This window comes from Gallus gallus, chromosome 20 (assembly GCF_016699485.2).
Source record: "Gallus gallus isolate bGalGal1 chromosome 20, bGalGal1.mat.broiler.GRCg7b, whole genome shotgun sequence".
Lineage (NCBI taxonomy): Eukaryota > Metazoa > Chordata > Aves > Galliformes > Phasianidae > Gallus > Gallus gallus.
The window spans coordinates 6544316-6562964 of NC_052551.1; the positions used below are offsets into that span (position 1 = coordinate 6544316).

General features: G+C 39.1%; 1 protein-coding gene across 6 annotated transcripts in view; it reads right to left on the reverse strand.

The window, feature by feature from the left end:
* PREX1 (phosphatidylinositol-3,4,5-trisphosphate dependent Rac exchange factor 1) overlaps nucleotides 1–18649 on the reverse strand; it is a 152707-nt gene that overhangs the window by 14198 nt on the left and 119860 nt on the right. For 4 of the 6 annotated variants that reach the window (XR_005841273.2, XR_001469660.4, XM_040650941.2 and 1 more), the window contains exons 18-33: nucleotides 17363–17511; nucleotides 16408–16493; nucleotides 16080–16216; nucleotides 15485–15656; nucleotides 13245–13432; nucleotides 12307–12468; nucleotides 11862–12072; nucleotides 10551–10812; nucleotides 9327–9533; nucleotides 7214–7302; nucleotides 6766–6848; nucleotides 6079–6169; nucleotides 4183–4311; nucleotides 3639–3680; nucleotides 1601–1818; nucleotides 501–600 (exon numbers count right to left, since the gene is read on the reverse strand). Coding sequence is in view for 4 of the 6 variants with exons in the window: in XM_040650941.2 (XP_040506875.1) it covers nucleotides 501–600; nucleotides 1601–1818; nucleotides 3639–3680; nucleotides 4183–4311; nucleotides 6079–6169; nucleotides 6766–6848; nucleotides 7214–7302; nucleotides 9327–9533; nucleotides 10551–10812; nucleotides 11862–12072; nucleotides 12307–12468; nucleotides 13245–13432; nucleotides 15485–15656; nucleotides 16080–16216; nucleotides 16408–16493; nucleotides 17363–17511 (2326 nt within the window). In the remaining 2 variants the exon portion in view is untranslated. The remainder of the gene's footprint in view (nucleotides 1–500; nucleotides 601–1600; nucleotides 1819–3638; nucleotides 3681–4182; nucleotides 4312–6078; nucleotides 6170–6765; nucleotides 6849–7213; nucleotides 7303–9326; nucleotides 9534–10550; nucleotides 10813–11861; nucleotides 12073–12306; nucleotides 12469–13244; nucleotides 13433–15484; nucleotides 15657–16079; nucleotides 16217–16407; nucleotides 16494–17362; nucleotides 17512–18649) is intronic. The other 2 variants (XM_040650942.2, XM_015296692.4) reach the window with 1 other exon arrangement.

Genomic DNA, 18649 nt, shown 5'->3' on the forward strand with positions numbered 1-18649 from the left:
CACTTGCTGCATTACCACAGTAGGAGAAATTTGTAACCTTTGCTGCCGGAGTTTGTTAGATCATCTATTGACATTTCACATCTCCACCATCAAATTAATAAGGGAGAGGCTTTATTGAGAGAAAATAAGTCCTGAAATATCATGCTAGCTGCATCTTCTAAACCACAGTAATACAACAAACATGGCTAATAATCAAAATCTCATCTTGTTTCCTGGCATCCTTTAGTCAGTAAACGTGGAAAGAGAGTTGGTAGGGTGACACAAAAGATATGAGCTAGTGAGGGACAGTCCTTATACTGTTGGTAGTGAGGTGAATTATAAACATCTGTAAAAATCACACAGGTAAGGTGCTGTGGCACAGACCATAGCTCCAAATCACTGAGTGTGCTGCTCAATACTCTCCAGGTCTGGCATGATCTGTTAGATTTATAATCATGGAGGATGGTAATCCATAAAACAAACAAGAAAAAAAGAGTTTAAAAGAAACTGAGTGTACTCACTTGCTACAAGACTTTCATCCAGCTGCTTGAAATAGAAGGCAACTTTGTCCAGTTCTGTCAGAGTGACCTGGATGTCTTCCAGCATGATGCGCTCCTCCTTCTGTAGGGCAAAGAACCAGATATAAATAGGTGACTATCTGCCAGGAAGAGATCAGTAACAGGACAGTATAGTTGCTGCTGGTGTGCTTAGGTTCAGGAGATCTAGTGCAGAATACAGAGATTTCCACTAACTCCCCACTGATGTCTTTCTAACTTTGTGATGCAAACACAGCTGCCCTTTGCTTAGCTGTCATTTGACATGATTCACAGCGAGTACAGAGCTTTAAAGACTGAATAGTTTGGAAAAATAGATGCCTTCAAAACTTTATCTCATATCTACAAATATAAGAGGAGCTTATTGGTTACTGTGAAACAAATGTCCATACATTCCATGCAACATAAAAGAATAATACAGTTGCATATGGTTTGGATTATTTTTAAAAAGCACGCTCAACATATTATGTTTGCAATGTTCAAAACTTCTCTATAAAGTAATAATAATTTGCCTTTCTTATCCTCCCATTTTCTTGACATTTTTACTGTACTTGTTTGCTATAGGTGCACCTTCTCCTCCTTAGACATGGTGCCTGTAGCTTAAGCTCAAATCACAGCACAGTGGAAGTGTGTCAGAGAGATTTCAGTCTATCTAGTCTGCAGAGGTGGTCAGTGTGAACATAACTCGATTTTTTCTGTTTGGAACTCCAGACTAAACATTCCTAACTTTTCTGCCTACTTGTTGATATGCATCATTCCACCAGAAGAGGGCAGGCCACTCATGCCTCATCAATAGCTGAGCTACAACATCACTCCAAACATAGACTGCCGGATTCCAAAAGACTCTGGTGTCTGGTGTAACAACGAGTCCGGTATTTGTGAGGAGAGGGAAATAATGGGATATGGAAAATACTGGGACATGGTTGTCAGAGTGGGAGTCTCCTGAGGTTGCTGTCATCAGTCTCAACACGCTGCTAGCGTGAAGGACTCTGGCTGTGCTGTGAGTGGCAGAGAAGCATACATGCAAATGTGAACAGACCCCAGGGTGCCTCAACTCTTCATCTTACCACAGTAGGGGAGAGCAGGGACTGGTAGTTTAATAAAACACCAGTGGCTGCTATCTGTTCCAGCCATTTTCTGCTGGCGTCTCTGCTGCTCTCTTCGTATTCCCCATTGTTGTTGTATCGATAGTTGAGCGCAGCCAGTAACTGCTCTGAAAAGGTGCAAATAGCAGCCACAAGAGACTGGCAGAAGATAGAATCTCTCCTCAGCTGTAGCTCAGTATCTGCAAGAGAAGGAGAGAGACACACAAAGAAGTCATGAGAATACTTGTCTTTTATCTCACTGCCAAAGAGGCAGTTTCTATGTATGTGTGAGATATTTAGCTTCTGCTGTAGCTTTACCCAGTTGTAACAGATAACATCTTGCTGTGTGACCTGGGTGTAGAAATAAAAACAGCATTGCTGGGAAAATCTTGCCAAAAATTTTCTAGGCCACTTGACTCTTTGTTTTACGTCTGCCATCTGCATGCTCTTTCTTCTGTGAAGAGCTCTAACTAACTCCTTCATGCCATATCTGGACTGATTCTCCTCTTTTTATGTTTAAAGAAGCAAGAGAATTCAGGAAAGAGGACCTCTGTCACTACTTTTCTTCTGGACTATTAGAGATTCATCTTCCCCTCATCTATCTGTATTTCACGGGTGTCCCATATGCTTAATGCTTTAACCAGGCCTGCCCATAGTGTACCAGTTGATTTCTGTTTCTTGGGAGGATTTTGCTTTCAGTCCAGCTGCCAGGCAGCTACATTCTGGTCCAAACAACCTCGTCACATTTAAGGGGATTGCAGGCCAAAGAGGAGCATGAATAAGTGAGGAGCTCCTTCCCAGGCACCCTGGGCTCCTCCAACAGTACAGCAGTCTGTCATTGCCAAGGCAGCGTTCCACAGAGAAAGAAGCTGATGACACCATTCAGAGGCTTTAAAGATCTGGGTAATTCTGTGAAGCACTGAGCACAGTATACTAACTGATACACTTCAGGTACTGGGCCATATCTTCAATTTAAAGGCAACCAGTCCTTCCAGCAGTATACCTCTGTACTGCCAAAGTAAGGCAAAGAGAGCATAGAAACGTCTGTCCTCAGAGCTAGGGAAAAGCCAGTTTCCACAAAGCTGGCATAACCTCTTTGGTGCCATCTGCTCCTCCATTCTTTCCAGAGGATATTGGGAAAAAATGCTGCAGGAGATAGGGCAGAGGTAGACGCTTATGAAATCATTACATCTGTTGTCATTAAAAAACAGCCTTTACGGATGCTAAGCTGACGCTGCAGGCAGGTTTTGACAGACTCACGGACCAGCCCTGGCAGGAGCAGAGGCGACAGAGCCATACTAATTTACCACTTTCATTCTATGAAGACTTGAGAATCTAGCTGGCACAGCGAATTAATGACATCCTATTTCAGTCATGTATTACCTCATTTGCAAACAAAAATACACCAAGTACAAGTTTCAATTACAAAAGGAGACTACACATTCACTCCTAGGAAAGGCCTGTCATTTGATCTCAAGTACAAAGTTTAGTGAATGGTGACAGATAACAATATCCATTCACAGTGTATTTATGTGCTGTCTCCACATTTAGGTTTTTATTCTGCTCCTAGGTATGATTTCAGTATACACACTCCTAAATCCCTAACTTGCCTGCTCTGTTTGGAAAGATGTCAGTGTCCGAGTTCTCACAGAAAGTTGTGCAACACGTCTCATTTTTGCTGCATGTTTTCACCACAGAAGGAAACAGTAAAGGCCATCTGGGAGTGAGGGTTGTACAAAAGAAAAAAAAGACAGAAAAACAGTGCTTGTGCAACATCAATGACTAGCCGGGCAACACAGCAGTCTACATGGAATTGAAGCAACACTAACTGAAGAATAAAGGTCAGACACATGAAAAGGCTGTCCCAGATGCAGAGCATATGAAAAGTTAGCATAAAATGCCAAGACTAGAGCTAAATGCTCAGCAAATAACACTCAGAGGTATGCACATGGAGTCACATAAAGCTCTGCTAGGGACGTATAGGTACAATCTTGTATTGCAAGAAGTCAAAACACCTTACCCGTGCATTTTAACAAGGCCAGAAGCAGTTGATTCTTCCCATCTGAAACAGTGAAGAGAAGGAAGGTAGTCAACACGATGCCAATGTAGATTTGATTCTATTGGAATAACAGTCTCCTCATTCCCCACAATTCTTGCCTCTCCTCTTACCCTGCATGGCTATTTCTGTGTACTATAATAGTTCTTACTCACAGGCATTTTAATCATACAAAAAGAAACAAGTTGTAAATCAAATAATTTTACAAGCTAAATGCTCTACTAACTACTATGAATTATTGGAAGCAAATTGTGCATGCAGATTAATACTTAATGAAGAAACTTCTCCCAGTGCTTTGCACTGGAGTGTAAATATCAGATTCAGCTAGCCTATTCCACTTCAACCTGACTACAATGGCTTAGGACTATTTGACCTGTTTTTCTCTAGAGTGCAGTACAGCCTTATTACAAATTGACATAAAAATGAAAAATTGAACTGCTGGACTTGATTAGATCAGAGCTGTCCTTTCCCTCTGAAACTGATAACAATCTTTACCCCATTTACAGACCTTCCACATATTTTTGTATGATTTCAACGAGGTTTTTGATGCGCAACGGAAGGTTCCATGGATCTTCTTGAATGCTGGCTTGAATATTATTCCGGCACCTCACTGTGGTTTCTTCCTTCTGTTTAAATTCTAGGAAATAAATGAGTTTGTTAGGCAGTAAGGAATTGCAATATAGAGTGGTTTTTGATTTACAATGTGCATACAGATGAAAGCAGAGATACATATTATCAATAGCAACAATTGCGAATGGAAGAGGTTCTTAAATAGACTTAATGCAGAAGGAGAAAAAAAAAAGATTATTCCTATAATCTTATAACCAGCAGTCTCCTAGCATTGTTTGCAGGATCATGGACTAAAAGTTATATAGGTGGGTGATGTGCATGGTAAAAAGAGCCCCGCGCGACTCACATCGCACATTGTTACCTTCTGTTCTCTCTGACCTTCATATATGATATAGCTGCCTGCACATTATATCTAAAGTTTCTGGCTCTGCAGAATCAGATCAACCTTTTGGCTGCAGCTGTTGCATCCCATAACATTGATGAGAAGTTAGGAACCATTCTGCTTTCTTTCACCTGATGGCAGCTAATTGTTTAATTACAGAGTGGAGAATCTATTCTTCATGACATAGCTATGTAGCTAAGCTAAAAAGCCCATTGCTGGCAATAAAACCTGTAAGCAAACAGAAAAATGGTGCCAAATAACTGCGCCAAACAGAAACAGCATAAGCATTCAAATCTACATTTGTCACTGAAAGGTGTCTGCAGGAGCAATTAGAGAGATGCTTTGGTCTGGGGATTCCAAATGTAAGCACTGCTTTTGTGTTTGTTAGTGTAATGAATGTGCAATCATCAGCTAACTTCAGTTAACTAAAAGACCCTCTCAGTCTAATTAATCTAGTTGTAATAAATTGGACTCCATTTAAGTGAAATAAAATAGTGAACACAGGGTGTCTGTGATTTCCTCTCTTTATTCCAACTAAATTCCACTAAAAAACTAACAAATAATCAACATAGATGTGAATGTGTTTGTGAAGATGAGTTCATGTAACAGAACTTCGTATGGTCTATTTCCAGAATCAGGAAAAAAAAAACAAACCCACAATAGAACCTCCTCTAGATTTTGCCACTGTGACTTAAAAATAGAACTTGTCCCAGAACTGCAGCACCTGAAGTATATTAGAAGTAGTAGGAAACAGTTCAGATTTCAAGTGGGAAAGGAAATGCAGCAAATGTTCAGAAAATAAAGCTTTGGTATTTCAGTGAGAGAAGAAACCACATCCTGGGCCCCTAAACCATTAATACAAGGGTCCTAAACATGCTCCCTGAAGAAAAAGAAAACATGGTATCATTTGTTTGCTCTCTATGGGAATCAGTTTTCAAAATAAGTGACATGTGAGGATGAGTTTACTCTGGCAATTACCCATCTCTGAAGAAAAGCAGAAGTCATTAAGCAAACTTGGGTGGAACCTTTTGGTGCCTCACATCTACAGTCAGTCCCTCAGCAGCTTATCAGAGTGTTCACCTTGAATCTGACATATCTGTACCTTGTATGTTTTGAGGTACATATCTGTGTGCTCACATCAAAGGATGGATCTGGATACTTGTGAAAATGCTGTAAGGATTCAGTAGCACATAACAGAAAAGTGTTCTGTGTGTTTTAAAAAGAATTTGTGCAAAATTTCAGTGATCCAACATGGGACCTGCCTTTAGAGTCATTGAGTACCCTGAGCTGAAAGGAGCCCACAGGGATCATCAGTAATACACAACTGATGATATACAACTGGATAGACTGCACAATTACATAGCTCTGTATGGCGACATAGAATATGTGCATTCATGGTAATCTCTTAAGTCCTTGAAAATCACTTTTTTAAATACAGTCAGCCTTCTTCACCTTGCAAGCTGTGGTCCATTGGAAAGTGCTTGGTTTCTTCAAAGGCTTTAGTTATTATTGGTCCTTTTAGAAGTGCATTAATTGCATCAACCTACAATAGAAATATTTTCCACATTAGTCTTATGGAAGAAAATCTGAACAGAAATCTTCCGGAAAAATGCAAAAGCCATTACATTTCATATTTTTGAATGATTTCTCCTTTGTTAACAAATATTATTAAGATTTTCCAACTATGAATTACCCTCGAGAGCCTCATGTTGAATAATGTTCTACACAAATAATGAGCTACATGCTGATGAGATAAAACCCATTACAAAACAATTCTCTGGTGATAGCCATCTATAAAGACATCTGTAGACTAAACTTGTGAGAGCTTTCCTCAGATCTAGAGGTGTGATTCATCAAGACTGTGCAAGGTATTAGAATTCTGTTCATCGTCTTTTCTCCTTTTCATCAAAGCTTTTTTCTCTTTAATGCTTCATACAAGCCAGCTCAATGTTTCTTATATCACACAAGACAACTTGAATGTTGACAAAACTGCTTGATAACACTGTCATACAATATGCTTCCAGCTTCCTTTCCTCAGAACATGATTTCATTAAACAATCTGATAATTAGAAATTCCTGTATTGACACTGATAAAGAGAAAGCAATTTTTTGTAATAATAATAATAATCCTTTTCGTACCTGGTTAAAAAGATGCTCCAGGCAGCCATGAAGTTTGTCTTGTTTGTCTAAAGGAATCCTCATATCACTGGGAAGCTCATCTCCTAAGAAACCAAAGATAAGTTTTTAACTGTCTTATCAGCATAATCTGTGATGAGGCCAGAGATGACACAAGCACATCCGCACACTGCAGTGGGTGAAAACTGATCACTGCTTTATCTCAAATTCAAAATACTCATACTTCTTTCACGTAATACAAAGACTAAGTAGTTCTTCCATATTCCAAATTTCCTGTGGTTCGTTAGAAAAAGAAGAAATCTTTATCTTTTCATATTCTTTTGATTAGTTTGAAGAAACCACATTTGTAATTGAAACATGCATTTGCTTATAATCAGCAAAGACTTATCTATCACCCCTACTAAAATGCCTGCTATGAGAAAATATTCATGTTACCTAGGCAGGTACTCACCTGATCCCATCTCATCACTGCCCAAGTAAGAGCTATTACTCCGTACACTGGTGTAAGACAACACTGAATCCCGGTTACTGTTACATTCACTAGAAAGAAAAGCAAAGTAGGTGACTAAAGGTCCCAGTATGAGGCAAAGGAGATCCTGGCCTGTGATAAACTATCATTTGCACTAATCCCCAAGTCGAATTCTCTTATGCATATGCAAAAGAAAAACTAATTACATGCAACATTTGTTGCCAGCTCTCAGGATATCACCATAACAGCATAAATGGAAGCTACAGCAGTACAGATACTCAAGATGAGAGAGGAAATTTAAGGAATCTGTACCACTGTAATATCAAGCATGGCAGACCCACGAACTGCCTAAGGAAGCAGAAGAGTCACTCCAGTTGCCTTCACACAGCTGCTGGCTGATGCATACATGAAAAATTGCAGCAAGAATCATTTCTGTTTAAAGTTCGGTTTATACTAACTATAACTTACTAAAGTTGATGAGAAAATCAGTGGATATCAGTCTGCCCCCCTCCAGTTAAGTGACATAGTGTTTTTAATGGCACAAGCCAAAAATAAAACCCACAAAATTCTCCACGTTGTCTTTTTCTCTACCTTATTTTAGACTAAGGTGAGCCAAAAGACTAAGAGCAACTGAAAGAACCCTAATATGGATTCTTGCCTTTGTTAAACCTATTGCCAAAGATGCCTATTTTTTTTTCTAAAAAAAATTATAGCATCTATATCACAATATAAGCCCTTATGATACATGACTTATGATCCTTACGAAGCACTACCAATGCAAACAAAATATTTTCTTATTTGTAATTTGTTTATTTTTGTAGTTCCTCAGGAGTTTTTCGGATCAAAATTATTCAGATCAAATTCAGATTAAAAAAAAACACACTCTGTTCCCTGTTGGATAACTGTTATCTGTAATATATGCATAATTGTGTGTCTAATAAAGACTGAACAGAATAATCTTTCTCAATTTACATTTATATGTAAAACTTTGGAACAAGTGACAGATCCACAGGCACTGTTCTTAATGTCACTTTGTTACACAAGATAGATTAACTGCCATTACAGAAATCATTTAAACTAAGCTGTTCACGGGATTCCTATCAACAATGAGAGAAATACTTCACATTTCAATAAAGCAGCTCCTGAGCACACGTGTAGACTTAAATCTAGCACCATGAATAGATACTGCGGATCTCAATATTGTAAGTGCTAGTTCTGATCCTTTGCTGACTGGATATTTGCTGTCCGTGGAGATGCCCCGTATTCAGCTGGGCCAGACCCTGTGCAAACAATCTTCTTTGGCCTTTTCTGTTTGAGAGATTGGACCATGAGGGCTCCAGATGTTCACTGCAATGTAAACTATTCTGATGCTGTCATTTCTGCAGTCCTGTATGAATGCCACATGGTACCACTTGCAGTATCACAGAAAACCACCACCCAGTAAAGAATCATGCCTGTAGTAGCATGGAAGTAGCTAAGACGTATCATTTATTCAGGTTATTCTAAATCCTGCTAATTCACTATAAGATATTTTTACTTCTTTACATAGGAAAAGTCCTATGGCCTTCCTATTAACGCAAAAACGACCTATTAAGGTTGTAAAATTGCAATCATCAGACACGATTGCAACTTGTTCCATTTTTTGTGAAGGAAAGTTTTCAAATGTTACCTCTCAAGAAAAACAGAGTCAGAGTGTGTGAAATTCCCTTCAGTAGCAAATATTCCAGAAGCAGTATATTTTGGGACTCGTGTCCCAAAAACAAGATTTTAAGACACCTGAGTAAACATTTGCAGTTGTGGTTTCAGAGGCCCATTAAGAATAAAAAAAAGAATGCTCATTTCTGTCTCTCAGTGTCTTAGATTTCTGGGAAAATTGTTTGCAGAATTGAATGGAAAAAAACTCTTATAATAGCAGCTATTATCAGGCTGAAAACTCTGCTAAGCTTCTGAAGTTTACAGCTATATGGTATAGAAGGGTAAAGTCAAAGCTAGACTTATTTACTTCATTTTGTTGAACATTCTAGAGGTGTTGGTATGTTGACGTTGTTTGGCATGGTAGTTGATATTTTGGCATGAAGCACTTTTTCCGACTGACCTGTAGGAGTCTCTGAAACTCATTGTGTCATGTCCAGAGTCTTCCTGGTCCTCCTCAGAAACTTTGAAACAGACCTTCTTGATGCCACCATGCTCAGCTTTGTCAGGATCACTCTCTTCTGTTCCCAGGGAAGGTGGAGACGACTCCTCAGTGGATGGTGGCTCACAGGCACCACCTTCTGTAGGTTCTGTTATGGTGGACAGAAGTCTGCAGAGGTAAAACACGTGGCTGTCAGGGACTGGTGGATAGTTTCACAAATGAGCTATAATGGCTACGACCAGAATTCAGCTATGTGAAATCAAAGACAGCATTTCCAGTATTTGTACATGGACTACAGCTATGTAAAACTGTGAGCTCTGAAAGGGGTTCACTGAAATCTGTTTATCTCAATTCACAGAAACTCCTGTTTCTGCAGGAACCTTATCTCCACAAAGGACAATTTAATCGCTGTAACAATGAGGCCTGAAAGGGCTCTGTTTTTAATTCAACAAAATCTGCACTTTCTCCATCCCAGGCACTGGGTTTCTTCCCTGGGGAAGTGCTTTAGCCCACAGGTTCTCCCCAGCAGCTCTTGTTCTTTCTTAAATATGTTTGAGCCAAGGCACTACATGCTTTCTGATCAGTTTAAGTTTTTGGTGCATGATGGGCTCTTCTCCTTTGTTAATGAGTTGGCTGGAAGCAGCTGTAGCCTCATGTCACAGCGATCACCCCTGCAGCACCTGCTCGCAAATCCCTTCCAGTTATGTCCCGTACACAGACCAACTATTCAAATCCTTACGTACCATTTCTAGGAGACCTGTGATAATGAAAATTTAAAAAGGAAAAGGAAAACATAAGTTTCAAAGAGAAAGCTGCTGGAAATCCAAACTTTTATTTGGTCTGCCTTATGTCAGACAAAACATCAAGATGAGGCACTCTGTCTATACGGAGTTCCAGAACCACTGGCACACAAAACACTCTTACCTGTTAAAACAGTATACATTAAGCAAAACAGTGGCTGTTGAATTCAGGTAGACTTTTAGGTGCAAATGGCGATAGTAAACACATGGGTGGATCTGCATGGAATAGGTTTGACACTTCATAACAATCAATGGCTGTAATACAAGTGTAATAAAAGTATAACAGTAGGGGCTGATAATGAGATTTCTGGGGTTAACATCTCCCTTTTAATCAGAATTGCTCTCTGCAGTGCTTTACTTTACTTTATTAAGTCTCTTTACTTACTTATTTATCTGAACGACGTATTGCTTCATTTCCTTCACTGCAATGTCAAGTTTGTTAAAAAGGTGCAAGTATGAGTCCTGTATTTCTCGATCTTCCTGTTTGAGCAGAAAGCTGAGTCCCCTTTCTTCCTGACTTGTTCCTCCATTCTGCTGGCCAAAACTACCATCGAGATCTCCATCTTCTGGGGTCAGACATCTCCAGGATGGTGCAGCCATAGTGGTGATGCAGTGTTGAGTATATGAGACTGGATTTACGGTACCTACTAAACGTTAAAGGGTCTGGTTAGTATGGCTTTCATGAATCTCCACAATCCAACCCAATAATGCTAGTTTAGGATAGGTAGAATTTAAAAAGAAAAGAAAAATGTCACATGATTATTTTATACAATTATATTCCATTACAAAATCTTTTTTTATTACTTTTTCATTTTCCCTGTCATACCAACTAGATGTTTTGAATTTAGTACAGTCCACAGACAGGTTAAATTATGGGAGTAATGACAGCAAGTATCCACTCATATACTATCATTTTGTCCATTTGAGTATCTAAATGCATTTGTTGTTAATGAATTCAACCTCTTGGCAGTTGGTCTGTGTTATTATTCTTCCAGATTTAAAAACATTCACGTAACACACACACACACATATAAATACATATATACATCAAGAAATAGGATGATGTAATTACAGAAAATAAAATCTGTTTTCTTTTTAAAATGTTGACAATTTTGATATGGTTATATTTAAAATACCATGGAATTTTAATATCTTCAAGTAAGTGGGGCTTCTTTATTGATTCATTCTGAATAAAAGCAATATATTCTTCAGTGGATTGGTTAGACTACAATTCACTGTGTCTTTTCCAAACATTCCTGCACTCCGACTTCGTCAGACAATGAATCAGAAGCATGATATGAGATACTACAATGAGGAAATGTTGGAACTCAAATATTCAGGTTGCAGGATAAATGCTATATAGCAGCTACTTATCAAGTACATCCCCTTGAGACAGAGTAGAGACTTCCAGCTCCAAGATATGGAATTTGTTTACTAATTAGGAAAGAAAATAGTATTACAGTCTGATTGAACAAGTTTTCAGCCTGAATGTGGCCTCTCTTCACAGCATAGAACCTTTTCTAGCACTGCAATTACAACACAAGCAGGTATCATTTTACTATAAAATTTTGAAGAGAAAACAAGGGTACTGGCAAGGCTTTGTTTCTTTGGAACTAATTTTGACTTCATTGAGCAGTGTAAAGATGCAACTTTCTATGCAAATAAAAATCAGTATGATTTGAAAGTTAAATATCACCTTGTTCTGGATCAAGACCAATAATAGAGGGTTTTCGTCCAATGCGAATGCTGAACGACCTCCCTGCTGAGGTAGTGTTTTTGGGGTATGACACCTCCATGAGGTTAATATGGCAGTTGGTGGGGCAGAAATCCATGCTGTTGAGAGAATGTGGTTCCATGATGGCTTGTTTGAAGGCTGGGCTCACCTTGGTCTTTAATCCATCTGCAAACTGGGAGAAATAAAGCAAGGATATGCTACTTCATTTGCAAAAAAAAAAAAAAAAAGTTTACAAGTTAGGTCCTTTTTCCTTGGAACTTGCAATTCAAATAACACATAGGGCTGTTGTCATGCCACTAGGATAACTACCTGCAAAGCAGTTTGGATCCATTAATAAAGAAAATCAAAACCCAGTTATCCCTATGCAGTATTGTCTTGAGACTTCACCAGTAACTAGCAGTTGTACCTCTTGGTAGTTTGCAAGCCGCCTGCTAATGCTTTCCAGCTTAGTGTCACAGATCTGCCGGAACTCATACTGGGGCATGGTGGCCACAGCACTGCTCAGGGATATAAGCCTTTTGCAATTCCTTACAAAGTGGTTGTCTTCTGCAGCAAAGGCCTCTAAAATCTAAACAAAAAGACAGAATTTTAATTATGTAAGACTTGACAGTGAGGCAAAATTCCACAGGTAAATCCTGTATGTCACACTTGAGTAAGGTTGCCTTCTGAACAAGTTGCTATTATAACCACCTCAGAGCCATTAGCATGTCTACTCCTCAGACAAACAAAACATTTCTCAGAAACTTTCAGAACAGCAAATTGCTCAAAATATTCACTGTGCACTGCCAAGGTAACCTGGCTCTGGCACACTTTGATTTTCATTGTGCTTAACAATAACATCACTGGGATGTGACAGAATCATTTACTATTCTCTCGTCATTGTGCGTAGATGGATCAAAATACACGGCACTGTTGTCTTCCAGTAACTGTGTTTCTATCTCCTTTCTTCAGTGATCCATCCAGTCCATCAGATGGGGAAAAAAAAAAAAAAAAAGCTTGATTTTTTTCTAGTGTAAAGCAAATTCTTGCCTGAAGATGTTGATCTTCAGTATCATCAAAAAGTACATTACCAGTCAGAAAATAGCAAGAATTCCTCTCAGCTCCAGAGAGACTGTCCTATGTCTCCCTCAACAGCTGAAATCTAGGAAGATTTTGCTCACTTGCCCACAGCAAATGAGAGCTAGTATGAGTTAGTCCATTCTAATGACTAAACTCCAGGCAGAGTTGAGATGACCATGTGCTACCCCATCTGAAGTCGCAAGACAATTGACAGAGAAATGCCTGTATTATTCTCTTCCCAGTTCTGTTCAGGAATGAAGCTGGCTATGTATGTTGGTCAGGTACCTTTGCTGTGAGACAGAAGCAACCTTTTGGTTCCACAATTTTCTCTAGGACAAAGGATTTGATTCCTGCACTGCTGACATATTCGTATACCACCCCATGCTCCAGGTGGGTGTTATCCACAGTCAGGCTGATGAGAGGTGTTTCTTCGCCAGTTATCGGTGGAGAGCTGATGGTCTGCTGTACCTGGGCTGGAAACAAAATAAGTCATTAGAGGCATTCAGCAGCATACATGAATACAGGCATGCAGAGGAAAGAGAAGTCTGTTGGGAGGTCTTAAATGCAAAGATGCAAAGATACAACTTTTGGCTCAAGGAGTCTCTGAACTACAGACTGCTAGAGGCTGGGAGGGTATTGTGAAGAAGACATTTGCTGTTGGCCACTACAAGAGAGTTTTAGACAATCCAAATGCTCCAATTCAGATTTTGATGTTCTTCCAAGTGTGCACATGCACATCCATGCATAGGACACCATTTTAGTTCTGTTCAGCATTCACATACATAGTCCCTCACAGAAGATTTCAAAGGGAAGTAAAGTATGTTAATCTCAGAGCCTTGTTGTTTCTAGCAACCCTCTGTAAGAATGCCACTTTTCTGTTGAAGTTTTAGGAAACTAGATGATCTTTGAGGTTCTTTTCAACCCAGGCCGTTCTGTGATTCTATTAAGTGTTCCAGATGTATTTTCTGTACAACTATAAGACTGAGATGGTAGGGCAGAGATGGGGTGAGGAGATAACATTTTTAAACACAGGCAATAACACTGTCATCAGAGAAGAAATTTGAATTTTAGCCAGAGTGAGATTTGCCAGAGGACTTCTCCCTTGTCTTTACAAGGGCACCCCTCCTGCTGTTCCAGTGCCAAGCTGCACTGTTTGGCCATTAGACTAAAAGCCTCAGCATTCCTTACCTGGGATTCACAGAGATGTTCTTGGAAAATTTGCCATTGGCATTCAGAGAATCTAGGCTCAGACCTTTGGAGTAGATCTGGCTTCAGTATTCTTGCCTACCATCTACTTTTCCAAGCTGGAAGAAATACAACCCCCCCACTTCTTGCTGACACAACGGTAATGCACTCTGAAAACGTGCTCCAGATCAAAATTATGTGAACGGAGTTAAATAGAGCTACTTGCAGACCTTCCCCCTCAAGCTGCTACTGCCCATAAATTCCCAGTTTGCAGGGGCTACCAAATGGTTCTAAACATGCTGAACTATTCAATTTCAAAAACTGGCTTTTGTGAAGACAAGGGATGGGATCTGATTACTTTTATGGTATCCAACAGACTGAAAAATATCAAAAACACTTGTCAAAGGCAGTACCTCAAGCCTGAATCTTGCTAGTATCCTACTTCTACCAGTGTGTAAACACATCTGATTCAGGCAAATAACATAGGTTATCTGTATCTGCTTCTAAATTGTGCCTAGACTTGTGTACACAGTTTTGCTTGCCTTTTTTTTTTCTTTTTTTTTTTTCAGATTCTAATAAGAATATATCATACTTTTTTTTTTTAATAGCCTATAGTAAAAACTACAGAGCTAACATATCAAATAGAGTCCAGACACCTCATATGAGGAACCTCCTTTATCATAATTTTAAACTGTTTTTTCTCTCCTACTTAGATTTTCAAAGGACAGTTAATGCTATGATAGGAGTCTCCTTCAGGCCTTTTATTGAGTAGCTTGGCACAGGAGAGGGCCTGTAGCCATGAGAATGGTTTTCTGGAGGGGTGTGTGCTGACCTGGCTGTGTGACACTGTGTGATGCTGGTATATGGCTTGATACGAAAGCAGTTAACAGAATAACTCAAATTATTACCTACCTGAGCATGCAAGACCCTATGTCATTTACTGTGGGACTGGGGCTATAACAGCAAATAAAAAGCAGACAAGCAACAGATTTTTGTCTCTACTTACATAATAAATGACATTGTTACGTATTATAAAGATTCTCTAAGGCACTAGCAGGAAACAGACATCTAAGAATTCATTTAGTGATCCTAAAATCATATTTTCTGTTCAGGAAAGAGCACATGACTTCAGAGAGTTGCAGGGGTATGATTTCTATGTGTATCTCTTTTTTTATTCTACTAAATAAACTGCAGCATAAGAGCACTTCCTCTGACAGACCTCTTTTTCTTACAAAGCTTTACTAGCACAAGAGATATTCCGGAATAATCATTACAGTTTATATTTCTACTGCACTTTTCCTTCTCTAAGCCCCCAAATCTTCCCCCATTAAAATCTTTACCTGATTCCTGGTGGGTATTTTGAAGTGGATCCAGATCTTCATCTCCTGTCAGTGAAGAGTCTTCTTTGTTGGACCCTGGATGACTTCCATTCAGATACGCATTGGATGCTGCTTGCTGAACTCTGTCCTCTTCAGCATCTTCATGTGTTCTGTACACCCACTGGTACAATCCCTTGCAAGAAATTATGACCCCAGTAAAAAATGCCTGATGTCCATAGGGCTGGACTACAAAGGTGAATCTAGCTGCAAGTTTATTTTTATCTTCTACACTGGCTGAAATATTAACATTATCCCAGTATTCCTCTGAATTTCAGAGACTAGAAAATCGAGGTCAGTATCTGGGTGCACTTCTAGTCTTAGTAAGCAGCTAATAATATTTAGTAGTGCATGAACTGACATACATGCTATTGGTACATGCTCTTGCAACTATACACAACTGGGATTTACTGTAAGCAGCTCCCTTAGTTGCACTAGGACTTTGGCATGGGAGCAAGTTGAAAGAGACTTGTGTAAGTTGCTCTTATGAACATTTAGAGAGTATAAAAACAGAGAAGAAAGGGAGGAATTAATGTACTTTGACATTTTGTATTCATACCAACACTTCCTGTTGTTTGGTCCTGTATGCTGTAAAGTGCTCCAGAACATCCAGATAATTTCCATGTGATGCACTACTCCCATTGACTTTCAAAATGCATTGTCCTGGATGAAGGCCTACAGCTGCAGCCTCAGAACCTGATAAAAGCAACAGCAGGGAAGTTACACAGAAAAGCCCACTGACTTTGGAAGAGAAAATTGAAAAGGTTGGAAGGGGTTTCTGATAAAGAGCAAGAAGAAAAACCACCATGCTTAGTGCATATATACATACTCTTATATAAATGTATATATGTACTCCAGCTTAATTATATCACAGTCTTCCTACTTACCTCTTCCTACCGCATGAACATATGGTGGTGCTGCTCCCCGTATCTGAAAGCAAAGTGCTTCAGGACAATCTGGGATTTTAATGATCCTGCAGGTAGATCAAGAGGAGGAGAAAGCAACATTTTAAGCTAAGCTGTCAGAGCTCTAGGCAATTTTAAAAACATCTTTCTTTGGCATTCACAACTGAGTTTTGGACAGAGGCAAGCACCCAAATAGTTTACAAATAAATAAAAAATAAAGAAATCATTGACTACATCTACATTCTCTAAGGCAGATGGGTTCATTAAAATTTGACACTTCCAAATTTATTAATTTTTTAGCAAGTAATGTAGGACAGAAACTTTCTATGGTGTTCATATCCGTATTTATTTCCATTTCCAGGAAAACCTCAGTGCAGCTGTACTGACTTACAGCAGCTGAGAATCTTTGCAACAAAAATAAGCAGACTAGAATCCAGCATCAAGTGATAACTGGGAGGGTTCAATTCCATGGCAAATTAGGGGGCTACAAAATTTAACGATGTCAAATATATTAACAGAATTAACCCTTATAATAAAATACCATAATGGACTGAAAAAACTATATGGGCTGATAGAGTTAGTCATCCAAAAGTAAGGCAAGCTTCAATAGAGTGGAAATTACTTTTGCTTGAACATGTATTAGAGTCTGAGTTGTTCTGTACCTGAGACAAAATGACAATCCTTATGGGTCAGGGTTTTTTTGTGCACAAAAAGGACAAAAGTTAACTGCTATATACAGAACATATATCCTAACTCATTTTTAGAAGCATGGGGTTCATCACTAAAAACAATCTGACTTTTGTACCATCAGCATTTCTGTCATTTCCCTGTTTTCCTGTTGAACAGCTTCTTATTGGAAAGAGTTTACACAGTTCTTACTACCAACTGTAGAAAAAATGTTTAATAATTGAAAAATAATCCCCTGCTTGGCACTTACTCTTTTGATTTGATGGCTACCAGAAGCCTAAGTGGCCTTCGTGAGCTGAAGGACTGGTTTAAAATGGTTTCCACTTCTGTAAACGGGCGTAGGAAGACTAAGTCCTCATTGATGGAATAGATTTTCCTTCCTGCCTGCAGGCCAGCCATCTGTAAGTGAAACCAACACCACAGAAAACTTTGGATCATTGCCAGTATCTCTGAAATTTGAGGCTCCAAGGTGTATTTAGAGAGGTTTGACTGCTATTGGCAGTTTCTAGGTTTACAAAAAACTGTATATATTGTATTGGTTCATCAAATGCTTCATCATTCATCCTTAAAAGCCATCTGCATTTACAGAAAAACCAAAGAGATTTCATCAGCATGCCATGTCATAGATATATCTTACTTCGTACTTTTCTGCCACATTTTTTTGTTTGTTTTTTTTTAAATAGGAGACTTGTGGCTAGCTGTGTTACCCAGTGAGATAGAGAAGAGTGATTTCCTCCAACCTGCAGGCTGGGCACAGGGGAACAAGAACAAGAAGTTTTTGGTCTCTAGTGATGCAAAAACAATCTATACCTAGTACCATAAGTAAATGTAACCTGCTTTTAAGTGGTAGTGTAATCCTGCCTATGCTTTAAGTGAAGTACTTGCTCTTCATCAGCCTAAAAAGGCAAAGTGTTTTCATTTTAATTCCTAACTTTTTCATCTAACTTTAGTCAGATACAGATTCATTGATAGAATCCAGATCCCCTATTCTGCCTGCTGGACAACAACCCTAAACGTACTCTAAACATAAACCTTTCTGTGATCTATATCAGTTAAAATGTAAATAGTAGCACTTAGACTGAGTGTTATGTATGTGCAGCTAACTAAAATCTTTGCATCATTCTAGCAATCATTCTAGCAGTGGATGACCTCTTTATATTACTAACTTACTGCTTTTGCATATGGGAAACCTACCTGCACACATAATCATAGTAAATCCATGAATGTCTGAGGTACACAGCTCCATATGAATCCCTACAAACTAGTAACTTCCATCTAAACATCTGTTACTCTATCAGATTTTAACTAACCAGGCTAAAAACAAAAGGACAACCTGCCTAAGAGTAAAGACCTGCAATGTCACAGCACTTGCACTTTATGGATAATGGATGCTCCTCATGACAACTCAATGCAGCTGCCTGGATCCAGGCCACTGTATTTTCCCACACCCCAGCAGCTTGCTCTTTGCGATTCATCTGCATGGCCATTGGCCAAGCGGCTGCTCTTCGAACACACGCTGTTCAAACACTAGACATCT